The sequence below is a fragment of the Juglans microcarpa x Juglans regia genome, chromosome 1S, assembly GCF_004785595.1.
Source record: "Juglans microcarpa x Juglans regia isolate MS1-56 chromosome 1S, Jm3101_v1.0, whole genome shotgun sequence".
Taxonomy (NCBI): Eukaryota; Viridiplantae; Streptophyta; class Magnoliopsida; order Fagales; family Juglandaceae; genus Juglans; species Juglans microcarpa x Juglans regia.
Genome location: NC_054595.1, coordinates 1628835 through 1641628, shown reverse-complemented (window position 1 = coordinate 1641628; position 12794 = coordinate 1628835). Strand labels below are relative to the sequence as shown.

The 12794-nt window shown below is 36.1% G+C and overlaps 1 protein-coding gene and 1 pseudogene across 1 annotated transcript; one reads left to right on the top strand and one right to left on the bottom strand.

Annotated features, from left to right (window-relative positions):
- Positions 1-5385: 5385 nt before the first annotated feature.
- LOC121245731 lies at positions 5386-7437 on the bottom strand (annotated as a pseudogene).
- Positions 7438-8282: 845 nt separating this feature from the next.
- LOC121245767 (60S acidic ribosomal protein P1-like) lies at positions 8283-8745 on the top strand. The gene has a single exon (XM_041143623.1). It carries the CDS (start codon positions 8344-8346, stop codon positions 8680-8682), a length of 339 nt encoding a protein of 112 aa, XP_040999557.1. The 5' UTR covers positions 8283-8343; the 3' UTR covers positions 8683-8745.
- The last annotated feature ends 4049 nt before the right edge of the window (positions 8746-12794 follow it).

Below are 12794 nucleotides of genomic sequence, written 5' to 3'. Positions count from 1 at the left end.
CAAAAATTATCTCCAGACAATATGTGATAGTGCATCGGCCACCTTCACTACTTCCAGCAGAGGTTCTACCATCTTCAGTGGTGGTTACATCATTCGCATTTTTGTGAACATATTTTCGTCTTTTTATAAGACGGCGTCCTTTTGTAGGACATGGGTAGAGACCAAGAAATTGGTCCCAAATAAACCCGCTCAGCACTTTGCATTGTTTTCTATTGCTTTTTGGGGCGATTGTTGGGGAACCCCACCCCCTCTTCATGTATTACTTTTTTAGTTTAATGAAATTAACTTGCATAAAAAAAAGAAAAAAAAAAAAAGAAACAAGTTTAAAGATTACCAAAGTTCCTAATGCTACTACTACAGTAGGTGCAGAACGTCTCATTTTATCATGCAGAATTAGAGGATTCTAATTACTTTTAAAAGTTTTGTAGAAGGGGATGGTTCAAAGGCTTGTAATCAAACTAGTAATTAGTTTTCTTCAAATAGTGAATTGGTTTCTTCTAGGTACGTTGCCTCAGAGTGTTTTACCTTTAAATGGTTCTTTAAAAGGTTTAACTCCGTGAACAAGTTTCTTGTCTCTTAATCATTATTTTTTTAAGTTGTTCATGCTATATATCTAGTTGATATTGAGTAATTTTTTTAACCTGGAAAGGTCTATAGAAAAATCTAATCTAATTGATGAAATCCCATCCTACATAATTTTTAAATATCCCGTAGAATGTGTCACACACTGATTCACCCCTCTAGATGATGCATTAATTAATAGGTTTTAGTGTGATTTTTCAAAATTAAATATAGATGGAAACTGTTTTGGGAATCCTGGGCCGCCATGCGGAGGGGGTGGTGTATTGAGGGATGCAGATGGAAAGTAAAAGTTTTTGGTTGGATTTTCACCATATTATGCCTATGATTCAAATATGATGGACGAGGCTAAGGACGTACTAGATACAGCTTTGCAATTGTGTATTTATAATTAAGCCGAGCAATATATAATATTGAATTAGTATCTTATTCTCTTGTTGTGGCCGTTTCTTGACTAAAAGGAGTTTCATGTCAAGAGAAATCCATGTGTTCATATAATTACTTGTATATAGAGATCGAGAAACTAATCAGATTACATGAGATATTTTTGCTAAGGAATGTACGTGCTAAAGGGAATTCACCGCTGTATTTGATCACTAGGTCTTAACTTTTTAAACCCAGCTATTAAGAGGCTGTTTATCTTAGAAAGAGATGATTTAACATATTTAAGATGCAAAGAATTAGTTTATTGTCATTTTCTTTGTTTTCTACATTAGATCTCCACCTTAATGGAAGTTTTTGAACAAGAAGATGTACCTTTAATTAATTTGGTTAAAAAAATAGTTTGTTTCGCAACAATGGCGGAATGAGGAGAGTGTCATGTTAAGAACACAAATTTTTGTGTACACAATTTGGTTACACAGTTCAGAATAGATGAGATGAGATGAGATGTTTTATTAAAAGTTGAATAAAATATTATTATAATATAATTTTTGTTTTGAGATTTGAAAAAGTTGAACAGTTTATTATATTTTGTGTAAGAGTTTGAAAAAATTGTAATGATTATATGAGATGAGATGAGATGAGATACGATACTTTAGTTTTGAGTAACCAAACTAGTATGAACAGTAAAATCACTGTTCACAGATTTAAGTTTACACGAAATTCTGTATCTTTATAATTTCCTATGAGAAAAATGCTGCTTTCGCATAACCATTCCGGACCTTGACTAGAAGTACTTCCAAAGGCTCCAAATACTTTACCAAGGTTAGTGCACGGGAAAACCCTTGAATGACTGATTTATTTCTCATTTAGACATGAGTTCATTCAGAAATTTGAGCATTGGTGATAAATTAGTTGGAAAGTACATCCGTTTACTAATTGAAATGACTTAGAGAAGTAACTTCCAATATTTGTTTTTAGAGCGGTGCTACTTTGCTGCCCCAGTAGCACCGCTCGGTGTTACCGTTAGTTGCAAAAATAATATTTTTTTTATTTTTCTATTTATATTTTTTAATGTATTTAAATATTTTTAAAAAATAAAAAAATACATCAATACATTTAAAATCAATTCCTTCATCATTCAGTGAAAAAAAAAAAAATTTTACCGAGCAGTCAAACCGAGCGATATGTTTCGGACGGTAGAGTAGTCTTTTTTTTTTTTTTGTTTTTATTTTTTTTGGGCATATAAGGTCTATATGGCGAGAAAAATAAAAAAATTGGAAGAGAGCAAGTAAGATAAATTTCCGACAGTTTTTAGAGCAATAGAGCATCCTATTCTTCAGAATTACTTACTCTTATACTACCTTAAGATCTTGTATCAAAGCTAGATAATAATTTCCCTTTCTTTTCTTGTCGTGGCATGATATTGGGAGATATTTTTCATGATGTTGTCCAACGTTATCTTTTATTCTCTTCCAACTTTTGGGTGGTTGTTACGAATAGTGGTGAGATGTCCCCTGCTTTGTCCATTATGATTGCCAAACATGAGGGAAAGGAGAAGATCATGTAAATAATGGGGGAGGAGATTGCACAAATATATTGAATAGAGTAATATTAGATACAGTTTAAAGAGGGTGTAAACTCCGCACGCTCCCTTTAAATAGTGAGTAAATTCGAAACACATTAAAAAAATTATTTTTTTAAATATAGACCATACATATTTTTTTTCAGAACGAATGCGTGAGATTTTTACTTACTGATAGATTTGAATTCAGAAATGAGTTGAGATAGTTTGTGAATAGTAGAATAAAAGTTGAATTATTTATTATATTTTGTGTGAAAATTTAAAAAAATTGTTTTGAGATTTGAAAAAGTTGAATTGTTTATTATATTTTGTGTGAAAATTTGAGAAAATTATAATAATGAAATGAGATGAATTGAAGTAAATTTTAAAAACAAATGAGATAAAACTGTATTTTGCCTTATGTAATATGTTTTGGAAAAATAAAACTATAATCGGATTTAGACCAAGTTGTTCACTGCTACAGTCGTTAAGAAGAGTCTAATCCAAAGGTGGAATCAGAAAAATGATTGGGTAATGTCAAAAAGAAATGATTGGGTAATGTCAGCAAGAAATGATTGGGTAATATCAGCACACGGTTTGCTACAAGGGCAGCACACTACAACCACCGAGATTCCTTACCGAGGAATTCTCCCAACGCCAAAAGCTTTTTTTTTTTTTTTTTATACATTTTTTAATCTCTTTAAATATTAAAAAAAAATCATAAAATTATTAAAAGATACTTCTTTAATTATTAAATAAAAAAATAATCGGAAGCTATTCTCTCGGATGTCTCAAGTATTTTCCTTGCTAGAATTAGGCAATGGGATGGGACTGAAAAGTCCCAAAAGCCTGACCTGAAATCAATGATGCCAAGTGGTGACAGATGTGAAACCCTGATTGGTTGGTGATTTCGTAACCCAAACACTGTCCCGATGTATGCAAGATAAATGCCCAGTACTTCTGTTACTCTTTAGTTGAAAATGATTCCCTCACAATTATTTTATAACTCTACATAAATAAAGGATAATTTTATAATATTAAAATTTTATTTTTAATGGAGCAATATGGTTGTATTGATTAATTGAAAATGAATTGTAGAATAGTTATAAAAAAAATTATAAGTTTATCATTATCCAGTTGAAAATATATCTGCTAGCATGGACCATTTTAAACAGGCTTCATGGTCGGGCTACTCTTATCCGGCCCTTTCTTTTACTTTTTCTATATTTTTCAGTCGAAAGTGAAAGAGGCCATTTTCCTCTCAAGTAATTATAGCCCCTTCTCATTCTATTTTTATTGATTGAGTTTTATTATTTATAAATTAATACTCATTATAGTGTTTATCATGGTTGTAAAAAAAAGTTAAAATACAAATATTTTTCTTATATTGATTAATATGAAAGGTTTTGATGATCAAGGGGAATTTGGGTTTAACCATGCTGAGTTGGCAGATTTCACATTAATAGCACTGGACTATATCGAGAGTGTAGATCAGTGCAACTACGAAAGAAAAATGTGAAGACTGATCGGATTGGGGACAATATTGCACACGCGTCAGGATTTTGGCCATAACTTTGGCTACAAGTATCAAAATCGCACATATGATCCCAATTTAGAAAGCTCTTTTCGATGCTCACATCGTGGTTTGAGCTATGACTGTTGTTTTCTGTTTCGAATCCCAAAATAAGTCATTTTTTTCTTTTATGGTAATGTTTCACTGTCCTTTTTAGAGATGATTCTTATTCCTATTTGTGCCATATTTTTGGCGAGATTCTTATTTTATTACATATTTTATTTTTATGGAATAATTGGGAATTTTTCTTTTAGGACAAGATTCTCACAATCTCATATTTCTTTAGCTATTTAAGCCAACCTATGGGCTTCAGGACCATTTTTCTTCTTTTATGAATAAATCCTAATTTTAGAGATTTCTCTATGTTTTGTATCATTTCTTAATCTCAATCTCTAATTTCTATTGATTAACTAACCGTTCGGATAATTCTTATTCTGCCCAACGTTAGGTTTCTAAAATAAAGATGTGTTTAATGCAAAACAATTTCCTCAAACGTTTACCCGAACTTGAAAGTCTCAAGTGAGAGAGATAGACACATAAACTAGAAAAAAAACCCTTTCAATTTCTTGCCCGAATCTTAGAGTTTCAAATGAGAGAGAGTGAGGTATGAAGTAAGCCCAACAACATCTATTATTGCCCAAAATATTCACATGAACAACAATAAATGCGGTAAGTTCCACTTCATATGTCATCACCCTATCTCTCTCTCACTTGAGGCCCTAAGTTTGAATAAGAATTTGAAGGACCTTGATCCCATAAATTAGTGGGACATATATAATTTATTGCTAATTTAATGAAATATTTATATAGACATTGATAAATATTGTAAGAGTCCACTACTTGATATCTCTGCTACTTAAAATTCTCGAACTTGGAGATAATAAACATGCACGTTTATAAATATAATATCATCAAGTAATACTCTTACGAATAGTTTTTTTCTTATCCATCTGAGGCACAGTACTCGACTTTTCCCATCTGGGCCTTTGCTGTTCTTTCTATCCCCGGCAAAAAAAAAAAAAAAAAAAAAAAAAAAAAAAAAAAAAAAAATAATAATAATGTTATCTAAGCAAATGTAGATCCGACAGATTGACCAACCAGAAATATAATTGAATCATTGCAACATCATACATGATTTGATCCCATACTATATATACATGAGTACACACCCAAAGTCACAGTTCAAGTAGCAAATTAAGCATGCATGCATCTAATTATATGGCTAATATTTGAACAAATTAATATAAAAAGAGAAACAATAATGCGAGTAATCACACAGTTTACTTGGAAGAGTAGATTGCATGTAGGTTCGGAGGCTTGGGAATCACACATACAGAGCCAGAGCCGCAACTTTTTTAAGATACAAATGGTGCTAGGAGGCAGTAGTAGTACTAGAAGGATCTGGGATTAAAGGAGGCTCGTAGATCGAGCTCTTGGGTCCAAGCGGCCCGGTCCTGAACGTGCAGGTGCCAGTAGTTCAGAGCCAGCGCGTCTGGGTCCATTGATGCATCCCCTCCTCCGCCCTCTTGTTCCCCAACCAACGACCTCTGCGACGACACTGATGGCCTCACTCTGCAAATTCCACTTTCTTTTCAAGATTCACTTAATTTCTCAATCAAAGCAATATTTGGTTGATGGCAACGTTTGACAGGAAAAGTACTCGTGTCCTATCTATCTATATTTACACAGAGAATATCTTGCAGCAGCATAGACATATATAGGAGTAGATTCCAAATCTATGCAAGAAAGTAAACAGTGAATATATAGGAGTAAATTCCAAATCTATGTAAGAAAGTAAACAGCGAAAGAAAGAGATGAAAGAACCTTTACCTTGGTGGACCAACGACACCGTCAATGACAACATGGGCGACGTGTACACCCAACGGCTGGAACTCCCTTGCCAGACATTGCGATAGTGCTCTCAACGCGAATTTTCCACAACCTGTCTCATTCCATACAAGGTACAAAAAATACAAAATGGGAAATATATATATATGCACAGATATATACAATTTCTGAAGTGAATCTTTCCACATTAGCCAAGCAATAAAAAGGAGTCTTTTAGCTGATCATTTATTGATATTGTAATCTGATTCATGTAAGTGATTGGAAGAGAAAAAGAAGAGAAAACAAGAAAAGAAAACCAGAGATTACGTACATAGCTCCGAGAAACCAGCAATGCCGTTGAGAGAAGCTGAACAGCCCGTGAATAGAATTGTCCCTCTTCCTTTTTCCACCATGACTGGAAGAACCTTCCCAATTTTATGGAAGCAAAAAAGTTTTAAACTAATAAATGAAATCAAACCCAGGAAATTAAAAAATAAAAAAAAAGCTACACATAAAATATTGCATGGTTCCCGAGAAAATTAAGGAAACGTCGACGCCATAGCTCAGCAACCTGCAGCCAGCAGAGGGCAACCAAAGCCAAAGGGCTCGTGGGATTGAAGATTTAGGGTACTGTATATATAATACCTGTTGGGCGCAGTGGAAGGCACCAACGGAAGAGACCGCGAGGGACTTCTCAAAGGAGTCGATGCGGATGCCGGCGAAGTTGGTTGGGTGCGAAGACACAGGCTGGTACGCATTGTACACCAAAACTTCCACAAATCCCAGAGAGAGAACCCTTCGAATGCCTCCGTCACACTCTTTGAGTCCGAGCAGTCGATTCGTATCGCAAACACTTGCGCTTTCTCCTCCCTTGCTATCTCCTCCGCAAACCTCGACAACCTCCCTAAAAAAGTATATGTATATTCTCCCCGGCCAATTATTAGTAACAAGAGAGGAAATGGAAGACCCAGAAACAAAACGTACAACTGTTTGATATGAGAAATTAATTGGATCGGCCATCTCTTCGATACCATCTGAATTACATGGAAAGTAAGAGAGAAGGTAATAGAACATATATTCTGTATATATTAAAGGTACCTAAGTCGCGAGATAGGATGGCGACTGTGTAGCCCTCGTGAGCGAACTTGCGAGCGATGGAGCGGCCGAGCTTCGGTCCCACGCCGACAATGGCCGCGATGCCTCTGGCAGAGGTGGAACTGGTCATGCTGCGCATCTTGGTTTGAAATAGCTAGCTAGCTAGCCTAGAAATTAATGAGAGGTAGGAAAAGAGGAGACTAACTAGCTAGTAAGAGTAATTATACATCGGGAGAGATCATCGATCGATGGATGGATGTACGTATCGTAGTCCTTGTATTGTTGTTTTAATTAAGAGAAGAAAGATAGACTGGTCGACTGATCCTACAGTGATCTGCATTCTGCCCCGTCATTGTTGGGGTGGTTGTTCCATCACCATTAGGTACTTTTTGGCCTGTGCTTTGCCTCCTTTCGTAATCATTGTATTCATTTTTGGTACTGGTACCACAGTGTTGAATTATAAGAGTCGGGCTACAAGTTGACCGCTTGTTATCTGTTGTTATTGTTATTTTTTTTTTAATTTTTTTATAAATATATTTAAATATTTAAAAAAAATAAAAAAATACTCTAATATACTTAAAATCACTAAATAATAAAAAAAAAATTTATCAATGGATCAAATTGAACCGTACAACTTAAGAGGTAAAATAGTTTTTTCCAAATTATGAACTCTCCCTCTCATCAATGGGGGAGAATAAATGCGACATATATAGCTCCTAGAGTGGACTGAATTATGTCTGCAAAGCACTGTGGATACACAGAAAGCTCTCATACATACATATATATATATATATAGAAAAATACTGGACACAACCGCCAGGAGGAACTGTGGCGTAACCGTGTCCCACGTGGAAAAAAAAAGAAAACGCACCGTTTTCATTTCCCTTGCCCAAAATAAAAAACAAGTGAAATTCCTTGTATCCCCCAAATCACAGAGCCCCCTTCGTCTTCCCAAGTCCGTAGATCCGAGATCAAACTCGAAGCAAAGTTCGAGCAACTCTTAGGCGGAATCACTGACACAAACAAAGGAGGAATGGTGTCGTGGTCGAGGAACAAGCCTCAGAGTCCGTGGAGGAGGAACGAATTAGAAGGCTCGTATTTGATCGGTATTGGCGTTGTTAGCTACGGTGGGGTTGACTTGGCCACCACCACCCATGCCGGAGAGGGCGTTGAGCATGCCGGGGCAGCAACTTCAGTGGTGTTTGGATTTCAGCAGCAGCATCATGTATTTAAGGGGTAGTTGGAAAGAGTGGATGAGGAAGAAAAAGGAGACAATCGCCTCTGTATAGACTAAAGGTTGTGATTGAATCTCAGTGCTGCTACAATGTCTTCAAGTGAGCTTGCTTGTACCTATGTCTGTTTGATTCTCCACGATGATGGGATCGCAATCACCGCAGAGAAAATTGCGACTTTGGTAAAAGCAGCAGGCGAGTCTGTTGAGTCTTACTGGCCTAGCCTTTTTGCAAAGCTTGCAGAGAAGAGGAACATTGAGGACCTCATTCTGAATGCTGGTGCTGCTGGTGGCGGTGCTGCTCCAGTAGCTTTGTCTGCTCCTATTGCTGGTGCTGCTCCTGCCATCGCCCCTGTAGTTGAAGGAAAGAAGAAGGAAGAGCCAAAGGAAGAGAGCGAGGACGAGGACATGGGATTCAGCTTGTTTGATTAGATTATTCTAGTAGTTTGTTGTCTTCTATTCAGTTAGGCAGTTTTAAGACTTGAGTGACGACCTTGTTGAATTTTTACCTTTTTTGATAGTTATCCTTAAAAGTGTTGTAAGTTGAGGAAGAAAAATGAGGAATGGGAAGAGAAGCTTGAAGAGCACGAGAGAATGGAACCAGATTTGGGAAGAGAGAGGGACATCAACTTCCTTTTCTTCTTATTCTTCTTCTGATTGTGGGAAAAGAGAATTAGCTAGTCGTGGGACAGCAACTTCTTCTTTCTTCGTGGGTCTGATTGTGGGAAGAGAGAACCAGTTGGTCGTCTTCTTTTTCTTCGTGGGTCTGATTGTGGGAAGGGAAGAGAGAACCAGTTGGTCGTCTTCTTCTTCTTCGTGGTTCTGATTGTGGGAAGAGAGAACCAGTCGGTCGTGGGATGGCAATTTTCTTCTTTTTTTTTTAATAATATATCGACTGATGTGTATAATAATATATCAACCGGTTTCCCAACCGTTACCCACGCCGGTTGCATATAGAAGAATTGATATATATATATATATATATATATATATATATATATATATAGATGATGGAACATAAATGATTGAAGTAGTAAGTACAAAACTGGCTGAGATAAACATATTGTTGAAGACTGGTGCTTTTAAGCATTGGTAATGGTTAGCAAAATTTAACATAAGTCTAAATTTTAGCTATATGTGAAAATTTTTTTTCACATTGAATTAGTTAAAGATCTAAAGCTCAACATTTGAGTTACAGTAAATCTTATGTCATGTCGCAAGTTATATTTATATTAGAAAGTAATATTTTATTATTTCATCTACTTCCCGCTCTCTCTTTCCCTCGTTCTTTTCTCTTTTTTTCTATTTTTCTTGTTTTTCCTTTCTTCTCCCGAAAGCTCCCAGCACAAGATAGCTTCAGCTTTTTCTTCTTCAACTCGCAAGCAACATTCTCTCCGTCAATCGTCCATGTTGCCGTCGTCTTCTCGCCCAAACGGTAATCTCTCTCCCTCGCTCCTCTCTCCCTCTTCTCTGTGTGGGCTTTCCTCTCCCTCTTCTCTTTCTATTTTCTCTCATTTCCTCTTCATCAAGTGATTGAATCGTCAAAAAATTTTTGTCAAATATTATTAAAATATATAATATTATATTATTAATTTAACTTTAAAATATTTAATTCAATATAAACTCACCTAATAAAAAATTGATAATATAAAAAACTAAGATTCTAGTCGATCTTTAGACTTGCGGCTAATGCTCTTATGCATGGTAGGGTCTGTGACGAAAGATTTGCCCGCCATTAAGAAAATTTAGGGCATGGAAAATCATGGAAATCAACAAATGAGTGTTTGTCTGTCATAAAACATCACATTGAAAGTCTTTTCATAGCTTTTGTATCCAGCGATCCACGTCTGGGAGCATTTCCATTGATTGCACAACATGCAAGCAGCCTTTCAGCAATTTTGTCTCCACATCATGTCTAGTGTTAATTATGATCATTGGTTTAATGGAAACATTACGAATTCACAAACCATATGGATAGAGATTACACCTATATATTCTTAGTATTCTCAGGAGATGTATATCTTCAATTGGTACTATAGACAAGAAACGGATATTTAGATACAATTTAAAAGCTATGGTAGATATTTCTTCCCTTGTTTTTTTCATTGCCACAAATTAAGCAACTGTCAACTCCCAATTGATAACACAGTTGAAAAACTTGTGAGAACATATATATGATGTACTGTCAGAGATGATGATCCTCTCTTACCTAAATCACAATTATAACATATAATAAGTAGTATGTGGAGGGTGTAATATCTCCCACACTGACTCACAAATAGTAGAGGCGGGCAGCAGGGCCCCGCACCCCGCTGCCCGCCCCGTTCGCCCCGCCTTCGCCCATGTGGGGCGGGGGTTCCGGCCAGCTCGAGCGGGGTGCGGGGGGCCACGCCCGCACCCCTGGAGGCCTATAGAGGCGAGGGACGGAGGGGTTGAGCCCCGCTCTGCTTTTCTTCCGCCCCGCTTAAATATATATAATAAAAATTATATATATGTATATAAAAATCCCATAAGTAAGGTGTGCTTGTTATTATTTAGTTAAGTTCCCCCCTCCCCTCGCGTCATTCTCAAACTCTCTTCTCTCTTAGACTCACTGTCTTTCTGTCTCTCACTCTCTCGCGCTCTTTCTGTCTCTCTCGCACGACTACACGAGCACCATCGGGACTCCACCGTCGTTTGAACTTTGCATTTTGCAACTTCGCATTCGCCGCCACTCCAAAGGTAAGACATCCGAAACCCTAAATTTTATTTTTTGAGTTTTGGATTTGAGTTTCGCATTCTCTCTGTTTGTTTGTTTGTTTTTTTTTGTTTTTTTGTAATTTGTATTTTACTATTTCTGGGTTTTCGGATTTGGAACCCTAAATTAATTTAGTGTTCTAGTCTGAAACCCTACATTAATTTAGGGGTTCAATCCGAAACCCCTAAATAAATTGATCTAGGGGTTTTAATTGAAACCCCTAAAATTTCAATTAGCATGAACTAAGACCCTCGCACATAATCCCACACTAGTCCGCCAATCTATGGAAGTGGTTTTAGAGTTAGACAATTATTTGTCAGGGGATCTTATTCAAGATGATGATGGTTTCGACATATTAGGATGATGGAAGACAGCATCAAAGAAATATTCCATCTTTTCTGAGATTGCTTGTTGTATGTTGGCCATCCCTATTAGCGCCGTTGCCTCGGAGTCAGCCTTTAGTACTGGAGGGCGCATATTAGATCATTTCTATAATTCATTGTCTCCTACAACTGGGGAGGCACTGATATGCACACAGAGTTGGACGATGGAAAATAATATTTATGTTCTGGATGTTTTAGATTTTAAAGAGACCGACGAAGAGGGTGGTGATTAGTCAGGATCTGGATCATCTGGTAATTGTTGTTTTTATTTTATTATTTTGATTTATTTATATTCATTTTGATTTCATCAGTATTAATTTTAGTATTGATTGTTGTAGCAACACATGAGATGACTTAGACGATGTCTACCTCCACTGCAATATGAATATGTGCTCAAGCCTCAAAAGACTACCCATCCGGGCCGCCCCAAATGTCACAGTCAAAGACCCAAACAGCTCGCCTCTATCTTTAGATTCTTAATTTATTAGAATATTGAAATTTGAATTAGTTGTATGTATTATGTATTTGATTTGTAATTTTGTAATGTTGATACAATGTCTCTTGGACACTTTTTTGTTTGTAATTTTGTAATTGTTTAGACTTTTCATTTTATTTTTGTAATAGCTTAGTTATTATTATTATTTATTAGTTTATTAAGTAGTAGACTTGTAGTCTATAGTAGTACTTCATTAGAGTCTAAATTAGTAAATTTGTATCATGTATATATTATTTTTATTCATTTAACTTTTTTTTCTTTTTTTAACTCTTTTTTTTTAAACTTCTAATTTTATGGGCCCAAAATGGCCAGAAGCTGTTTTTGAGCCATTTTAGGCCCGTTTTTGAGCCATTTTAGGCCCGTTTCTGAGCCATTTTAGGTCCATTTTTGCGGTTTATGGGCTAAAAATGGCTCAGAAACCGCTTTTGGGCCTTTGGCCCAGTAGGGGGCCGGGGAGCGGACGGATGACCCCCGGCCCATTTATGTATGTTGGGTCGATGTAATATTATATGTCTGCATCATGCATATGCAAGGGTTATTCTTGGGATACCTTATCATGATTCATTGGATCTTAACATGATTACATGCTAACATGGAACTAAATTACTCTGTTTTTCCCACGGATCCAGTAATTTCATGGGACCTCCATGTAGAATTCTGATGAAAGAATATATAATAACATTCGTAATAGTAAAGATCAGAGAGATGGGTACATAGACAGCTTTCTGATATATATATATATATATATATACGCACATATATATCATATAGATACATAGATAGATAGATAGATGTGAGGAACTTTGTGGACTGTGTTTGGACAGTAAGGCCAATGGGACCTCTTCATTCCACTAACATCTCAGATTCGAAGTTTTCCCTAATTGGCTAAATGAAGTCGTATGATTACAAATTCCATTAAACAGAAGCT

What these genes read in the sequence shown, in the direction of transcription:
- LOC121245767 (XM_041143623.1), top strand. Translation starts at nt 8,344, where the DNA reads ATGTCTTCAAGTGAGCTTGCTTGTACCTATGTCTGTTTGATTCTCCAC.